Below are 18092 nucleotides of genomic sequence, written 5' to 3'. Positions count from 1 at the left end.
TCTAGGAACTGACAATTAAAAGGCTGATCTGCAACTAGCTGCCACCTGAGCATTAGTAAGAAAATTAAAAATCTTTTATGCTGCACACAGCTGAGCCTTCATCCTTCATCTACCTATGTTCTGTAGACCACAAGATGTCAGCAACAGCATTCTTGTAAATTTTCACTTGAGGCTTACCAAAAACGTAATTGTTATACTGAACGTCCTACCCAGGACAATCCATGATTTCCCCCATCACAGTTATTACTCTTAATGGCAACTAAGGCAATGATGATTATAGCTTCTAAATTAAGTACAGTGTCTACAAAAATTTTATTTGGAAGATGGCTAGTTTGTGACACTTAAAAAAAAATGCAGTGACCAATGTTCTTTAAAATGTGCTATTTTAGATACACTTTCTCCAGTACAGATTAATGAAAGATTGGTCAAGAGTTTCATATACAACACAGCAAATATAAACAATTGTATAGACACACACATGCAAACATATACGCACACACATTTGCATAATAAAAGGAGACTGAATATATCGTTTTGTTTAATTGTTAAGCCGCATAAAGATGAAAGAGAAATCTGCTCTATGGGTTTCAGAGTCATAGTCACTCTGGTCTCCAATTCTTGGAGTAGTCACCAAAAAAAAAGGATTCACAACAGCTGAAGGAAGTGACAAACTTCACGTTACTTCAATTGCGCAATGAAATAATTCAATTCAGTTGTGAGTGGAGACTCAATTTGCAGTCTTAGCAGAAGTAGATGGATGTTTGAAAATTCATTTTTTTAAGTAACTAGTTTACAGAGTTACCATTAAATAACTTTAAGATCATTAGTAATTGAACGGACAAAGCTTAGACCGAAAGGACTAACTTCGAATACCATTACTTCAGCACTACCAGATAAATACACCATGACACAATGCACCATTACCCTGTAAGATGATTCTTCATAAGCACTGCAAAACATCCACCCCATGAGCTACTGTGTCAAGCGTTCATTTAAAGATCTAATGTTCTATACTATTGGAGATGTCAATGTAAAATGCACAGAACTTGCATGAAGAAACTCAAGACTTACTTCATGGTATGTTGTACACTTTCTGTAACACAAAAAAAATAAATATATGCTTTGTGTTTTTAAAATCTTCACGTATCTCACCATAATTGTATTAAAAAATAAAGCATGTTTAATAAGGTGTTAGAGATACACCTTGAACTACTTCCTTTAAGAGCTGTCAGTTTTACCTGAATATCCCATATGAGGGGTACGGCTTCTGCAAACAGATCTACTAGTAGAAAGGGGTAATTTTCCTATATACGTGCTATTCAGGCCTTGCGCAGAAGAACTTGTGAAATTCAACATGCTGCCATTTTCTGCACAAGAACTTTTGTCACCAAGATAAGATTCTGAGGAGAAAGAAAAAAAAAAAAACTTTGAGAGCAGACACATTACACTGCCTATCAGTTAACTTAAAAAAAAAAAAAAAAAAGATTTGTGTCAGTTTTTATTCAGAATACATGCACACTTTAGAAAACTTCATATTTCTTACTAGAAGATAACCAAACAATACACCTGAATAACTTTCTATAAAAGCTCTCTACAGTATGCAATGAAATAAAAATTAGTTTATTTTGAAACCAGCTGGTATTGACACAATTATTTCCCACAATAACTTTACTTGCAGTAGCAACAAAAATCTGTTTACATTGCTGAACTGAAACTATGTAATAGAAGTCATTTTACAATGCATAATTTCAAATTCTGAGTTCTAGATTTATGAAAGAATGCTGTAATATTCAACACTATCTCCCATTTGCCCATCAGTTTTTAAATCTCTATTTGAAACTACACAATTGCGTTTATGAAAATTCGAATGTTCAAAAAGGTCATAATAAGATTTTTTTATTTTTTTTTTTAAAGCTGAACATTCCTTTTAAGAGAGGACAGTAAAAGAAAATAAATAACCATGCTCAAAATTTCCTCCATTTGAATTTATCTCCCTCTGAATTTATGGAGTTCAACCCTCAGAACTCATATGGTAACCTGAGTTATGTTTGTTATCTGCAGTTTCTTCTACAGATGTATCTTAAGATTGACCTATACTTTTAAAATCCTGCAATATATCTTTTTCTCAAATCACTCTTTAATTTCAGTAAATTAGTAAAGGTATCTTACTTATCTCCAGTTTTCTTGAGATGAGTAAATACAACATTACATTGGTAATCTAACACGCACAATTTCTATTTAAGATTAAATATATTTATATTTATCTAACTTTATGTATGTATATAAAGTAAGAGTTTTTCCACTTAAAAATTCCAGGTATTAAGAGGCATACAAACCCAAATATTTCTGTTCTATTACATTAAAATTTATTTAGAAGACAAAGTACTTACCAATTTTTGTTAAATGAACCATAAACTATGTGACATTTTATGATTGGTACAAAAATATTTACATTACCATGTTTATTTGCAAGAAATCTTACAAAACTGTCACTGTGATACATCTGAAAACAAACAGTATTAAATCAGACTGTAATTTTATTTTTAACAAGCAGAGAAATCTGCATCACAATGCATACAGATGATTTTTGAAATTATCATACGCTCAGATCTTGGCAGAAGTTCACTGACATTCAGCAGAAAAGCTGTTATTTTGAGTATACTGAACCTGGCATAATGTGGTGAAAACAGTAATTCTAAAGACCAGAGGATCCAAACCACCCATAAATATTTTTTAAAAAATATCCAATAAATAAGTTACGCTCTACTCAAATTAGCATTACAAGTGTTCCCCCCCCCCCCACCCATTTTGGATTCAGCACCAATCATGTACCAACTACTAAAAACCCAAGTGCTGCCTTCAACCCAATTTACAGGTAACAGAGATATATGTTCAAAATGCAATTCAGTAAATGCCCCATTCTTTTTAAGTAGTTCTACTGAAGGAAAAAGACATTTTTTCCAGCCTGCCACGACAGATAGTAGAATGAAGTCTTATAAAATGTTTGATGCATACATGTACAGTATGCAGCAGCTGTTCAGGGGGGTTGTCCCCAGAGAGAGTGAGCTAAATGGTGTAAAAGCAGCTTTATCTAAAGGAAAACAAATGCCAGCATAACATTGTAGGACCACAACGTTCTTAAGAGCACGTGAAGGATAACACCACTTCTACCAATTCCAAAGGCTAGGCCAAAAAAAGAAAAGGGGAAAAAAAAAAAAAAATGTAACCAACTGAATCTGGTTCTGGCAGGCCCCTAGTAAAAGCAACCACTGTGGTGACATTCAAACCGCTTAAATTGGCCCAGAATAGACCTCAGGAACTAATATCAAATAAGTCAGGCAAAAAATAATGTTTATTTAAAGAAGGGTGAGGAACACCTCTGTTCTTCTGACGGCTGAACAAAGAAGAGGTCGGGTAAGATAAAGTGACAGTACTGCACCTTCTTACCTAATTATCATACAGGGTCTTCCGAAGCTGGACTCAAGAGGGCAAAAAGATGAAACAACAGAAAACAGAATAGGGATAAAGACCCAGACAGAGATGGTAACGCCGCACCGCACCGCACCCCACCTCCTCTCCCGGGAACCGGCAGCTTCACCCTGCTACTACTAGCAGCAAGGCCCGCCCCACTGGAGCCACCTGGCCTCGCGCCGCCGCTGGACAAGTCGCCAGTGCTGTCCGCCGCGCTGCACGGCGTCTGCAACAGGCCCAGAGTATAGCGGGGCGGGTCTTCCACTCGTCCGCCCAACCCTGACGTGGAAGAGCAGCGGCCCGTATAGGACCCCGATGCGGCCGAGACGACGGCCCGCCCATACGTATTCGTCTCACTGCCTCCTCTTGACATCGCCGCGCCACCTGGATCAGGCACCGTAGGAGGAGGCTCCGTGACAAAGACCAACCCGCGGCCACCACACTCTCCCAAAATGGCGTCAAAGGCTGCCGACAGGTGCGGCCCACCTGCGCATGCGTACATCTCCCAACCCCCGAGGCCGCTCGCTCCAGGACGGCGGCGGGGCATATATGGTCCCTGCCGCGTGACAGAGTCAGGGCTCCTGCTGTTAGGGTTAAGAAACAATTCTTGGTAATGGGATGGGAGATTCATAGCCAAATATTATCGTGTATATAATAAAGGAAAGCATAAATAAATGATAGAAGGATGGAACAGAGACAAGACGGGCCTTGAGAGATAGAACAGGAACAACGTGAGCCTTGTTAGGAAGATAAGATGGATAAGGTGGGTCAGGACTGAAGCCAAGAACTAATTAAAGTCAAGAACTGAAAAGGAGCATGCACCAAGGAGAAGAGGTGAAAAGTTTAACCCTGAGGATGACTCCTTACTGCATCTGGACGACCACCAGAGAGCACCACGCATGTGTGAATGGGAGGAGAGATAATTAGCATACGAAGCGAGGCTGTTGTGAATATTAATGAATACTAATGAATATGTAACTTTTAGGATATTAATAGTGATCGGGATGTAACGGGACTTGAAGCCAGATTTTTAATAGCAATTGGGATGTAATGGGACTTGAAGCCAGATTTGGGCGCCTGCCCCTGGCTTCCAGCACCGAATAAAGCACCTTCATATAATCACGTTGTGGTTATGTGTCTGCTACGCTAACACTACATTCAAGAGAAATCTGCAGAGGGGCTGTCACTGGTAGAGCTCTAGTAGAGCTGTATGCTGCACAGTTTTAAGTCTAGTTGCTGGGCATACATCAGCGTTCATTAAAAATAAAATAAATACAGCCAATAAAGGTATGGCAGAGGAATGCGGGGGGAAAGGATGGTAGAGGAATGGGGGTGATGGTGGGGAATGGAGGAAAGAAGTTGCTACACTTTTTACACCAGCACTAGAGCATTTAAGCATTGTTTCTCCCTCATTCTTTCCTCACCAGACTGGACATTTAGAGACCATTTTAGCAGGAATTTCAAAAATAGTCCCCCTTCAGATTTAGGTATCAAAAGATCCCAACTAACGGTTATATTTGCATATCATACAGTGACTGCAAGCAGTGGCTGCTCCTCTGCTGACACCTGAAGAGCACTGCCCCAGACAGGTGTGTGCTCTCAGCATCAGTCAGCCACAGCTTAAAAAATTCAAGCATCAGAAATTTAAGTTTCAATGCAAAGGATTACAGCACAGTCCACAATTCCAGCTGCTGCCCATCTTAAGTCCTACACTAAACTTTCCATCCACATTCAGGCTCCAGAAGCAAGCATTAGGCAGACCGTCTCCTCTCAAACAGAATTCCAAGTGCATGGCAAGAAAAGCAGAAACAAAAGCAATGTGTATGCTCCCCCCACCACGGTCACAAATCAATGCTGATTTTGCATAAGCAAAAAGTGGCACCTTTAGAAACTACCATCTCTGGACTTGACCGTGACTCTTACTCCCCAGATATTATTTTAATAAACAGATCTAGAGACAAATTTTTATAGCTAAGTTATTCACTATTCTTTTTGAAATTCTCATGCAGCATCTCCAAAAATAATTGCTAGGATTGGTAGCTACACCACAGTACTGAAGACTAAGTATGAAGGTACATCAGGACCTTTGCACATAAAGAAACAGAAAAAAATGTTATGGAAGTGCAAATTTCTAAAAGCCTTTAATAAAGAACCTGCAACTGAAGACTGAGAACAGCAAATTAATTATTGCAGTGTTTGTGAGTACATAAGCTCAGACAAGTCAAGAAATACATTTAACAAAACAGAGGTAGATGTGTAACAATGTACTCTGTACCAAAATCAGATATTTAAGTCTTTTTAACATTGCACACTGGGCAAGTTATTTTTTCCACAATACACTTTTTTTTAAGCAAAAAAAAGTTATTGTTTGCACACAAAAAAGCGATGACTCTTTCCACATACTGAGTATTTTTAAAAAGAGGTAAAAAAATTGAAGGAAATTAAGTTTTTAGTTTGTGTACATGCAATCTTCTTTAATCTGTAATCTGTGTAAGGAGATTCAAGAATTACAGCTGATTTAACAAATGAAGTTGACCACATCTCCTTCAGAGAATAATTCCAACATTAATAGGATTTCAACCTCACGTTCTACACTGTCATGCAGTATCACCCACACAGTAATTCCCAGGGTGCCTCAGTCTATACTAGACTAGAAATTCTGAAGATAATTCTATTGTGTTTATACATCATGGGAGAAAGTAGCAAATTCCTATCTACTGAAGAGTGACCACTTTGATAAACAAGTGGCACTTGCAAAGGTAACCTGGAATGTGATTTTTAAAGCTTCTATTTGACTTCACAAATAAAGATGAGTGCTCTTATTCCCTTGCACTCAACAAAAAGCCTACCATGACTTTTTTCAAACCTTGAAAGAAGAAATTCCAGCCTTTGACTAAATAATTCATCAGGAAACTGGACAGGTAAAAGTGAAGTGCTTCTGTTTTGTTTTTAAGCCTCATCTAAAGGATTGTGGAGAAACAAAGGTTTAAAACAATTGTATGTGAACATTTACACTCATTCTCTTTGAACTTCCGTACAAGTAGAGGTCTACCAAGTTATTGTTTATTTCTGTTCTGTCTTACTCTCTATTAACTTGAATAGGCTGGATAAAACTAATCACTTGGTTTTAAAACTGTTGAACCAGCTTTAGACCTCCCTTAAGAATAGATAGAGATTATCAAAGACTTCTCCTACACAACTACCTTTTACTGTGTGGTAGATGTAAAGTAACAGGTTTCTGCAAAGACAATAAGGACTTTATCCTTCAGAGAAATGTTTCCCATGGCTAATTTTATTCTCAATTACACCACAATAAAGTGTTGTTTCAAAATCTACAAAAGCAGAATTTCAATCCAACAGCAACAAATTTAGGAACAGCATTATATTCAGCTGCAAGTCACTGTCCTCTAAAGACTTTCCCTAGAATGATTGATGTTAGCAATTTTCAATATATGTACACTCAAGGTATCTTCCATTTCAACTATTGGTGAAGTTTTGCCTAAAGGGACTTCATCTATCAATAACTGAAAATGTTTTTATTTAATAGAACTTTTTGTTGTTGTTTTCACTGGTATCAATTACTATCAGAAGTAAAAGCTTGTATCTCAGTACATAAAAGTGATAGCAAGCATTAACAGGCAGAATAAAATACATGTGTGTGGCATTACGTACATGGCTTAAGAAGGGGTTTTCCCCATATTCATTTAAAGTGCTTTGTGTGATCCACCATCAAAATATGCTTATGGAAAGACATACTACCATGGTTGATATTGCAGGAACAGAAGAAATTAAACTAAACTATTGCTTTGACTTGATTATTCAAATACAAACTCCCAAGGCCCATATATTTAAATAAACATTAGAAAGGTTTCTACATCTCTTATATACAACCAAAGAACATGTTATACTCAGATTATTAGAACAGGCCTGTTCTGATACAGTTTACAAAGTGACAAAGCTCACAGTAAAGCTACTGCTTTACTACAGTAATGTAAACACATCTCGAAGAATATGCTAACAAGCTTCAGAGATAACTTCCAATCAGTAAAACCAAAACAACAGGGCATCATCAACCTTCTGTTTCTGTAAGGCTTAGCTCACAAGCTCAGGCTGTACATTTATTCTTCGTAGGACATCATCTGGCATACAGAAGACAGGATTGACAGCCTTAATTTGTTCTTCTCCTAGTAAGGATAGTCCAGCAATTCCAAATAAAGTATGAAATGGATCCACCTGGGAGGAGAGAGAAAAGTGAAAAGAAAAAACAAGGAAGGCAAAAGAAGAGTGCACCAGGTATTTGATATCAAAGTATTCCTTCACTGTATGAAGTTTCCCCAAGAGCATGCATTATCACATAAATGCAGCAGACTATTCAGTCTCATGGCATAAGCATCCTGCCAGTGGAGTTAATTGGCCATTTTATGAAATCAAATCCAAAATTACCTGTGATATATGGTGCACCATACATTCTGTTTGTATTGGTGGAACTTCTAGATCTTCTTGCAAAGGTTCTACACTGCAGTAAACTGAGCTAGGTTATCATGTTACAGCCACAAACATGAGCCCCAACTGCACGACAGCCTAAAAGGTTGAAACTACACTAGCATAACAAGCCTTGTTCCTCGGTTGTTTTGCAACCACTTTACAGGTATGGCCAAAGCACAGACATATATGCTTATTTGTTTCTTCCCAACATTATAGATGGGGCTAAGAAAAAAAAAGTACATAATGTACACTTGAGGACAGGTAAGAGACTTTCCTTGTACAGATGGGCAGGCCCAGAAGGGCACTTATTTCCAACTGATAAGTTTGGAAATTAAATGACAAATTCAACCTATTTATGAACAGACTGTATTCCTAAGAAGTACAGCTACTGCTGTCATCCTCTGTTCCTTCCTGCATTTTTTTAAAAGCAAAATACAAACAGGATAACCTGCTGAATTATAATAAAAGCTAGTTAAGTGCAACCACTACATTAAGTTACCAAGAACTGGTTGCTTGGAACTTAAGATGACAAGTGGTTCAAAATCTGAAATACAATCATAACGTTGAATTACAAGACTACAATTTAGAACTAATTTAAAAAAAAAGATCTATCAGAAAGTAATTCCTCCAGGGGCAATGCCAAAACCTGTACACATTGACATTTTTATGGAAGTGTCCATATTTCAACAAGTTATGGGCAAAAAAGACTGGTAAAATAATAAAGAAGACTAGTAATACCCCCCAAAAACAAAGGTGACAGCACTAGATACAGAAGAAAGGCTCTGCGAATTTGTTCTTTTAGCACATCAGAAATAAGTTTAATCTCAAGGCCGCAAAAGCATTAAGACTAAGTACCAAGCTTTTCTTGGAGCATTCTGAAGAGTCTTTCTGTGAGTTCCTTAGACATACAAAAGCCTTTCAATGTTAACAATACCAAAACATTTTCCAAATGACAGACCAGAGTTAAGAGATTTCTCCCCTCCAGGTTTGGAAGGGTTTATCAGCTCATAAAGAAACAAAGCTACTCCAGTTCTTAGAATCATTTAGTTTGAAAATGACCTCCAAGATCATCGACTGTTAACCATGTTAATGCATTTGTGGAGGAAAAGCATTGACAGCTGTAATAAAAATAGCTAAGATTTTCCCCAACCTTTTACAAATAAGCAGCCAAGTGTTCTAGATTAGTTGCACTACAATCTCATAAATTTTATTTGACACTGAAGATATTGTCTCTGATTGCCATTTTACCTATACAATCTCTACTTGAAACCATAGAAAACAGACTAGCTAAAACACAATTGCTATTTCAGGAGAGAGTACTAGGTCAGAGAAAAGGAAAAAATCCGTACCAGCAGCCTCTTTGTAACGTTATCAAAGTTTCTTCCTCTCTTAGAACAATGCCAGTGAGAAGACTTATTTGGTGGCATTTAGCGATCCTGAGCATTGACTTACATGGATCAGGCAAAAGCATCAAGAGATTTGAAGACTACTTAACTTGTGGTCTCTAGATGCTTGCAAATTGTTTAAAAAAACAGAAGTCAGTATTTTTAGCAAGATCTTCTAAGTGGTCTTGTGAGACAGTGCGGTATATGCTATGGGAACAGCAGCTGACTTCAGTGAGTGATACTCTAGAGCAAGTGCAATATAAAAATATCATGCGCTCCCCATGCAAGTCTTCTAAAGAAACTACCTTATTCTTTCCCAACTGCAGCATTTGCTGCAGCTCTGCAAAATGCAGAAATCTGGATGACAAGTTACATTCAAACATGAAGCATAATTAAGTTTAAAATTTCTATTAAATAAACTTCAATTAACTGAGGATTATTTACCATATCTCCTGGTCTGTCAGCAAATCCTCCAGTCTCCTCATCCTGGCAAGCCAAAATAAAGCAGCGCAGTTTCTCTCTGTCAATCCAATGTAGCCTACCAATCATCTTCAGAGATGCTAGAACCCACCATGAATAGCATACATCAGGTAACTGACAAACAGAGAAACAGTATTATTCAATTTTGTTTTAAACTTGATGTTGCCTTTTTTGGTGATTCTGCAAACTCCTAGCTGTGCTCTCATAACAACCTTGTATAGAAACACTTAAGAATTTCTTTGGGTGTATGAGAAGCAAGCTACTCAATGCAGTCTCTTTTTACATAATTTCTTTGCCTTTCCAAGAAAGCACAAGAATGTGATTGTGAAGCAATATTCACCTTGTGTGGGAGAGGCTAAAAATCCACAGCATCTTTTTCATAACCAAGAACAAGCTTCCTATCAACCATTTTTTTTCCTCTCTTTTTTTTTTGTGGGGGGGTGGGGGTGGGGTGTCTCTTTGCCAGTGGAGATTACTCCCGGTTACACCATTTCTTACTGTGACAGGAAACACAATTATACCCAGGCTTAACATCCAGTAGAGCACTTTTGTACAAATCCTACAGAAGGTATTACTCCCAGTCATAAAATACCCAAACCCTGATTTAATAGGACACTGGTAGCAGTGGTCAGTAAGACATACTTTAATGCATACTTTCCTAAACTGAGGCTCCTAAACTATAAATAATGAAGGAGTGCACAAGCGCTACTGACAAAAAGGAGAATCAAAATGAAGGATTGAATCCTTTGAGGAGTTTACAAAGCATTTCATAAAAAATCATGACATTTCCCAGAAAGCCATCAGCTTTAGAAAAACACTCTCAATTAAGCCTTGAACAAACAGAGGAAGCCACCTAATACCTTCTCTGGTCGTCCATTGAGACCTCCAGAAGGTAACTGACGTTCACAAAGCCACCAACCCAACAAGTCAGCATTTATTTGATGCAACTGGTCCGTAATAGCCAGAAATCCTGTGCAACAATAGATCTAAAATTACAGACATAAGTGTTTTGTATATTTAAAAACTGAACACTTTAACAGACTAAATGCAAGAAGATCTTGAAGTATATATTCCTGCAAATGTGACACAAACATGACATAAAATAAGCACATTTCACCTTTTAGAAAAGTTCTACTTTTTCATTAAGGAAAACCTAGCTTCTCATATTTGTTCATTTAATTTAACTAAGGGACTAGGAGTGGACATTTGGGAAACAAAGGTTCATCAATTGGCATCGATAAAAAAATGAGATGTCAAAAAACAAACACAGGTACTATGTGATGCTTACTAATTTAAAACACTTCCATGTGAAATAAAACTCACCTGTCCCGCATGTGACTCAGAACCCGGTCTACAGCCAAATCCTCCATCGAAGTTCATACAGGACAAAACAAATTCTACTGCTTTCCCCACATCAATAGTATCCAGTTTTCCCTGCAAGTCACAAAGGCGACTAATACATTGTATGTTCAGCCAGGATGACCAACAACGGAAGCTTCAGCTATATACCAATAATAAAACATTGTACTTGTTCATGTGATGATTTAGGGCTTACCAGAAGTGCAAGAGTTGCTGCAGCACAGAACGAGAACCTTGTATCTATTTCTCCTAAAATACAGAATTTCATAATGACAATTATTTTTATGGCTAACAACAGTACTTTTAAAATCACCATTGAAAATATGGAACAAATGTGCAAACAGCAACACAGATCAACCAAAATGTCCCCATACTCTTTCCTTTTACAACCCATGATTATTTCCTCAATTTACAAAGTGCATGTTACAAGTCAAATGATCTGTTTACTGCATAGAACAGCAAATTATCTGCTGCCCTACAAAGAAAAAAAAAAAAACAGGACAACTCTTGATCTGCCTTCAACATTTCATGCTCTCTGATCCTTAGGCATAAGTAGGCACCATTTTTGTTATTAGGTCAAAAGTGACTAGAACTTCAAGTTTTCTTTAACATACTTACACCTGGAAGTAAAACCAAAAAGTCACACCTATTGCTGAGAAAATCCATAATAATGTAACTCTCCTAAAACACACAGTGGAAAATTAGTATTTTAAGTCAATACTTAAAACATAATCCAGGCAAAAACACTTAACAAATGCTTTACAAATACTTTTTTGGGTCAAACTGATACAGGATTTTCCTCCTTAAAAAATAATCTACAAACTAATGAAACGAACCCACGGTTCTGTACTACATCAGGTATCACACTTCTTCAGTTGTAACTGCATTTTATGAACAAACCCACTGTGCACTCAGCACATTTGATCCAGTGCTTTAACCAAAAGGAGGCAGCAAACTACAATAGGTTTTAACACAGAGCATAACACCTAACTTTACAGTAGCAGATATACTACTGTGATATTAACTAATGAATTTTACTAGAACAGTAACAAATGATACGCAACCAATTATTACAGCTTAAGCTTTCCATGGAAATAAGTATTTTTGTAGTGACTAAATACGCTACAGCTTAAAAGTTACCATCTTTGTTCATAAGTAACTTATGTACAGAAACAAGAATCACTATTAACAGAAGCTGATGAGAACAAAAGCAGGCTTTTTTCCTCATTCCCATGTAGTGAAAAATATAGCCTGCACAGATAAAGGTCATAACAGTGAGTTATGAAATAGCAAGCATAAAAAAATATTCCTTAGGGAACGGTGTATCTGATGTATGAAAGTACATTCAGTTAGAAGTGCCCAAAGGTTTTCTACTTTAACAGCTGGACAATTTATTTTAAAAATAGGAATGAAACTCAAGTGTAAAATCCTTCAGAAATTAATAAAACAAGATATTCTTCACAAAACCTCCTCTTTCATAACTCAGGAAATAAGTGTTCAAGCAAAAACACCATCCAAGGACACTTAAGTTCATAGACTTACACATGTCAACCCAGTTGCTTAATTTTAAACATCCAAAAATTACCCCATTTGTCTCCAGCAAATGATCCATCTTCTTTTTGCAGGTTCTGTATATATTCTACAATTTTATTTACATCAACAACATGGAGACTGTCATATAAGATAAGAATCTGGAAAGAAAGCCACAGTAAAAATCAAAGAGAATCAAAGGTTTTTCAAACTTGTTTATTAAAAATAGTTTCTGGACTTGTAAGAGACAAAATAACTGATTATGAATAGTATTTGCTACGATTTATTAAAATTAGACTTGATTCTCTGCAGTTCACCTATCACTAGCGAAAAGCTTCTGAAATGAAAATATAGACAATTCAAGCTGAACTCCATGCTTTGTAACTTTCTAACTTCCAGCTCACCCTTTTAAAGCATAACCAGGTTTATTTATTTGTGTTAGCATTATGTAAAACAGCAGATTTATTTGATTATAGGTGAAATCTGTGATGAGATAACACCCTAGGCTTCTAAACATGCAGTTTGTGTAATGCTGCTATTTGTATATATGCAATTTAAACAGCCAGTAATATCACGTACAGACAAAGCCTGCTAGCACAGATTAGTTTCAAATAGTTAGCTTGGTTTTGTCTTTTTTTAAGAAATCTTACATTTAAATTTTAAATATAATAGCAAGTTGTAACAGTTCAATAAAAATATGAACAATATGAATAGACACAAACTGCACAATGAATATTGTGGAGGAAAAATAAAGGTCATACCAGGGAATACAACGATCTCTGAGCTAGCATCTATTTGAGCCAGTAAACTATTACAAAATGTCATCTGGAAGCAACAATACTGTGTTTGAGCCCCAGATGGCTGCATGTTTTTACTCACAACTTGCATAATTTGTAAAGAGTAATTAAGAATTTATTATAAATAGCATAACAAAAAACAATTGGATTTAGGAAGAACAACTGAAACTAATAAACACTATGTCAATCCTGAAAAATACCAACTATGAATACCTAGACTTTGCTGGAGTCTTCCAATTGCTAGCTACTATTTAGCTTAAAAATAATTACAGAAATGCAGGAAAAACACAAAACACCATGCAACTTCATCAGAAAATCTAATACCCTAGCATGCTCCCTAAAAAGGAAATCTGAACACATTATTGTTAATTGTGATCAAAGGAAGACATGGTGTGACCCTTTAAATATTCTGGATACGCAGATGGCAATAAACAGTGTTTGTGAATTGAGAATATGCATGCTCGTTGCGACACGCTGGTTATGTGTAAAAACTTTAAACGAGATATTTGCAATTTTCAACTCTTCATGTCCAGAGGTGCATTATCAGAATACCTTCTAGTAATATTAGGTATTAATCTAATAACTATACTTCTCTAACACAAATGTAAACAACCTCAAAACATACCCCCCTTCTCCATATATTTTTGTGGAATCATAGAATATACAGAGTTGGAAGGGACCCATAAGGATCATTGAGTCCAACTCCTGGCACCACACAGGTCTACCCAAAAATTCAGACCATGTGACTGAGCACAGTCCAAATGCTTCTTAAACCAAACCAAAAGGCTTGGTGCCGTGACTACATCTCTGGGGAGGCCGTTCCACCGTGCAACAACCCTCCAGGGAAGAGTCTCTTCCTGACATCCAGCCTGAACCTCCCCTGTCACAGCCTGACACCATTCCCTTGGGTCCTATCACTGGTGACTAACGAAAATAGATCAGTGCCTGCCCCTCCACTCCCCCTGGTGAGGAAGCTGTAGGCTGTGATGAGGTCTCTCCTCAGCCTTTCCAGGAGGAACAGGCCTAGTGACCTCAGCCGCTCCTCATACATCTTCCCCTCCAGGCCCTTCACCATCTTAGTAGCCCTATTTTATTAGGCTTTGTCAAAGGAATTTGATTGGAGAGTTTGGAAAAGCTCAAAGGCCGTAGCCTAAAGAAACTCTAGTTTCCTGGGTCTCAGAGTAATTCTAGAGCTAAAGTGGTGATAAACATCACGTTTAGATCAGATAATACATGCCAACAATCATCACTGACCCAAGAACACATTCTTCTGCCCTACCTAGGGGTTTCAAATCAAACACCATAGAACCCAAAACACTTTCTTCTTAAAGCAGGATGTTTTAATAATGTAAATAGTGTTAACTTATTTGTAACACTATGGAAATATTTATTCCCTGAGACTGGACTAGAGATATATTGCACAAGCAAACCAGCAATTATTTAAAAGCGTTTGAACCTCTACATACTATTTTCCACCGCAGCTTGCATAAGAAGGAAAAGACTAGATGGTGAGAAATTAAATCTACAATGGAGACTGCTATGGTGAAAAAAGATTGAGAATAGCTTTTTTTTTTTCCTCAGGGAAGGAGCACATGTCAAATAAAACGTGTAGCAGACTATGACATTTTAGCTATACAGAAAAAAGCAGATTTGAAGAACACAGTGAGAACTGGCTACTATAACGTGTCATTTGCATAGTACTAAAATGTAAACACGCTAGCTATACACCTGTATGTAAACTACATTATTTGTGTAATATTACCTATTTTTGTATTATCTAGTAACTGTACATAAGTATTATACATGTATATATGTATACACGCAACAGTAAGAGACAAGCTTTTGAGCGTGTGTACGTATATATATATAATTACTCTGGCCACACACATCTTTCACACCTCAATATACTCTAATAAGAGCTTATAAAATCCAAAATTAATTATATACATAATTTCAGCAAAAATTATAGCTAAGAAATATTTCAAGATGACTGTTACAAAATTTTTCAAGAATGCAAAGTCACCAGTAAATGAACATTACCATCACAACATCATCAAATCTGACAATTTTTTATAGAAGCGACACAGCTAAATCCTAAAATTTTATCCATTAGACTTTTTTTAAATAGTGGAACTGAAATAGTTTTTGCTATTAATATCCAATAGTACCTGGCTCTTAAATCTGCAATCATCAAAATCATTAATTACAAATGGTTGTTTCTACAGTTACCCTGTTACTTTTACCTGGACAGCACTCAGGGTATACAGCAGATGAGGATCATGACCTATGCTGGCACTTATTCCACCACAGTCATGTTGACAAGATTTGATGAAATGTAGAATTTCTTCTTTGTTCATTCGGTGCAGCTGTCCCATGAGATCCATGGCTGTCAGCCCCCAGTAAACACCACTCATCCTCAAATACTCCGACATACAGTACTCCTAAGAAGTGTTTTATTTTAGTTCTTAATCAGGTAAGTACATCATCAGAATAGAGCAGTGAAAATACATTTAACATCTACAGTTTATAAAATGCCAAATATTTTCCAACCTATAAAAAACTTTGTATGTATTAAGCCTCCATACTCTCTATATTAGGTATGTTTGTGCATATACTTCATTCTCCTCCTTCCCTGTATTTTCTAGTTTAGGGCCATCAAGCTAAATGCCAAGTTAAACACATATAAGTAGTAAGCCACCTGTTCACTTCAGATCATCCTTTATTATCTTGGCATCCATGCTACCACTCAAATCACCACCAAGTCCCAAAAATAATAAATATATCATTTAATGAGACTCCCTGACAAGTTCCACAACCTGAAGTTTCACTAGAAATTGATTTTTTTCCCTAAACATTGGTTACATCACATGTACTACCTGTAAGCATTTTTTTTTTGTGCAATTCTTTAAGCTAGCATGTTTAACTACAGGAACAATGTTCAGATATTTTGTGGACAGTAAAGATAATTGTAACCTTTCATTCTCCCAGACTTATGCAGTTACTGACATTTTTCACTAAATGGAATCCAACTGCTGTGGGTTGCATTCAATGACCTACACCTACAAAACTGATGCTAGTTGAAGAGTTTATCAAGCCCAGTAAGCACAAAGCTGTGCTGTGGTAAGACTCAGTACACATTCCTATGAAGCAGACACATGTAAATATACATATACTCCTTGTGCATTCTAATGGAAGAAGGAGCAACAGGTAGTTTATTTCCAAGGTCTCAGAGTAATTCTAGAGCTAAATTGATAATCTTCACGTGTGCTCAGATAATACATGCCAAAACTCATCACAGACCTGGGAAAATCAATAAAGCATTTTTCCTTCTGCACTTTGGATTGCAGGGCAACAAACAATTAGCATGTGAATACACATTTAATCCATACTCAAAACAAGTAAATAAGGCTAATTGCTACTGTTAATAAAACCACAACTGTGCTAAAACAAATTGATACCTACATAATCATCTTTCTTTGTCCCATACGAAGCTATGTAGTCTGCATGTTTCTCCCAAAGTAACGTGCACGGGGCATCAGGTTTTATTACAACATCCTTCTGCGGTGTCCCCTTTAGAAAATACCAACAAAGCAAGAGATACTTCTTTGTGTACTTTGAACATGGGGTCGATTCCATCTCACTTCTGTCAGTTCTCCGTCTGGCTAAATCATTCCTAGGGGGAAGGGGGCTAACAGGATTTTTTCAATAACACTAAGAAAATCAGTCAGTTTACCAGTGATAAACTCAACGAGCAAAACAAGCCCTTCACCACGCACCGGAAGGGCGCCGCGCCCCTAACGCAATCCCCAAGCCCGACGCAGGCCCCGAGACCCCTCAGCTCCGGGCCGCCGCCCGGGGCAGCCCTGCCGCGTTCGGCGTCCTGCCATCGCCGGGCCCGCCTCGGGCGGGCGCCAGGCGCGCTCCCCAGCCCGCAACACCCCTGGACTCGGAGCGGCGAGTGCCAAAAGCACTGGCCCCGAAGCCCGCAAGACCACTCGCCCGCGCCGGCCCCGCGGCCCGCCGAGCGGAGGCGCTGCCAGAAAACCGCGCGCGCCACCCCATGGGCGCCGCCACCCTCAACCAGAGCCTGGGACCGGGCCCGCTCGCCGCCGCGCCGAGCCCGACACCCACCATCCTCGCCGCCCGCGCCGGAAAGGGCTCTGTGCGGCGGGGCGGGGCATCAAGTAGGGCCCGGCAAGGCCCCGCTATAGCTGGCCGCGCGCTGCCGGCCGGGCCATGCGCCAGCTGCCCCGCGCGCCCGGGCCGAGGCCGCGCCAGGGGTACGGGAGGGCGCTGCCGCCTGTGCGGCCGGACGCGCGGCGACCCTCAGCTACCCCAGCCTAGCGCGGCCGTTCCCGTCCCTGTGGCGGGCATCAGGGCCGCGGCGAGGACCCGCGTCGGGCCGGCGGGGCGGGGCGGGGCGGGGCGGTCGCTTGGTGCCGAGGCCGAGGCCGAGGCCGGCTCTCGCTGAGGTCAGCTGAGGCAGCCGGATTTGGCATCTAGGCGGTGGCGTTCGGCAACGCTGGGCGTAAATCTACGGCGTGGTAATTCCAACCGTGCACTTTCCTGCGTCGAGGTAAACACA

At 38.6% G+C, this 18092-nt stretch overlaps 2 protein-coding genes, 1 long non-coding RNA gene and 2 other non-coding genes across 7 annotated transcripts in view; 1 reads left to right on the top strand and 4 right to left on the bottom strand.

The window, feature by feature from the left end:
• MSH4 (mutS homolog 4) overlaps positions 1-4032 on the bottom strand; it is a 32789-nt gene extending 28757 nt beyond the window's left edge. The window contains exons 1-2 of the mRNA XM_035333071.1: positions 3571-4032; positions 1239-1400 (exon numbers count right to left, since the gene is read on the bottom strand). Of these exons, the coding sequence (XP_035188962.1) occupies positions 1239-1400; positions 3571-4018 (610 nt within the window). The 5' untranslated portion in view covers positions 4019-4032. The remainder of the gene's footprint in view (positions 1-1238; positions 1401-3570) is intronic.
• On the top strand, positions 739-17241 carry LOC118170653. Its single transcript, XR_004752823.1, has 3 exons — positions 739-749; positions 16002-16005; positions 17105-17241. It is a non-coding gene; the product is annotated as an uncharacterized LOC118170653 (long non-coding RNA).
• On the bottom strand, positions 5588-17761 carry RABGGTB (Rab geranylgeranyltransferase subunit beta). 3 transcript variants are annotated; one of them, XM_035333068.1, is made up of 9 exons: positions 17639-17754; positions 16970-17077; positions 15751-15948; positions 12766-12871; positions 11377-11429; positions 11145-11255; positions 10682-10807; positions 9786-9935; positions 5588-7704 (listed from the first exon to the last, which is right to left on the bottom strand). In XM_035333068.1, exons 1-9 carry the CDS (start codon positions 17639-17641, stop codon positions 7564-7566), a joined length of 996 nt encoding a protein of 331 aa, XP_035188959.1. In that variant the 5' UTR covers positions 17642-17754; the 3' UTR covers positions 5588-7563. The 3 variants fall into 3 exon arrangements, with proteins under 3 accessions (XP_035188959.1, XP_035188960.1, XP_035188961.1); XM_035333069.1 differs by lacking the exon at positions 17639-17754 and having other exon boundaries at positions 15751-15971; positions 16970-17080; XM_035333070.1 differs by lacking the exon at positions 5588-7704 and having other exon boundaries at positions 9786-9901; positions 17639-17761.
• LOC118171154 lies at positions 14678-14762 on the bottom strand. Its single transcript, XR_004753073.1, has one exon. It is a non-coding gene; the product is annotated as a small nucleolar RNA SNORD45 (small nucleolar RNA).
• LOC118171155 lies at positions 16728-16808 on the bottom strand. The gene has a single exon (XR_004753074.1). It is a non-coding gene; the product is annotated as a small nucleolar RNA SNORD45 (small nucleolar RNA).
• Positions 17762-18092: the final 331 nt, after the last annotated feature.

Source organism: Oxyura jamaicensis, chromosome 8, assembly GCF_011077185.1.
Source record: "Oxyura jamaicensis isolate SHBP4307 breed ruddy duck chromosome 8, BPBGC_Ojam_1.0, whole genome shotgun sequence".
Classification (NCBI taxonomy): domain Eukaryota; kingdom Metazoa; phylum Chordata; class Aves; order Anseriformes; family Anatidae; genus Oxyura; species Oxyura jamaicensis.
This window is presented reverse-complemented; position numbering and strand designations above follow the sequence as displayed.

What these genes read in the sequence shown, in the direction of transcription:
- RABGGTB (XM_035333068.1), bottom strand. An exon ending in ATTTGCTGGAGACAAATGGG is followed by an intron (nt 11,430 to 12,765) that starts GTAATTTTTGGA and finishes TCTGTATTTTAG; the next exon opens with GAGAAATAGATACAAGGTTC. An exon ending in TCAATGGACGACCAGAGAAG is followed by an intron (nt 9,936 to 10,681) that starts GTATTAGGTGGC and finishes TCTGTTTGTCAG; the next exon opens with TTACCTGATGTATGCTATTC.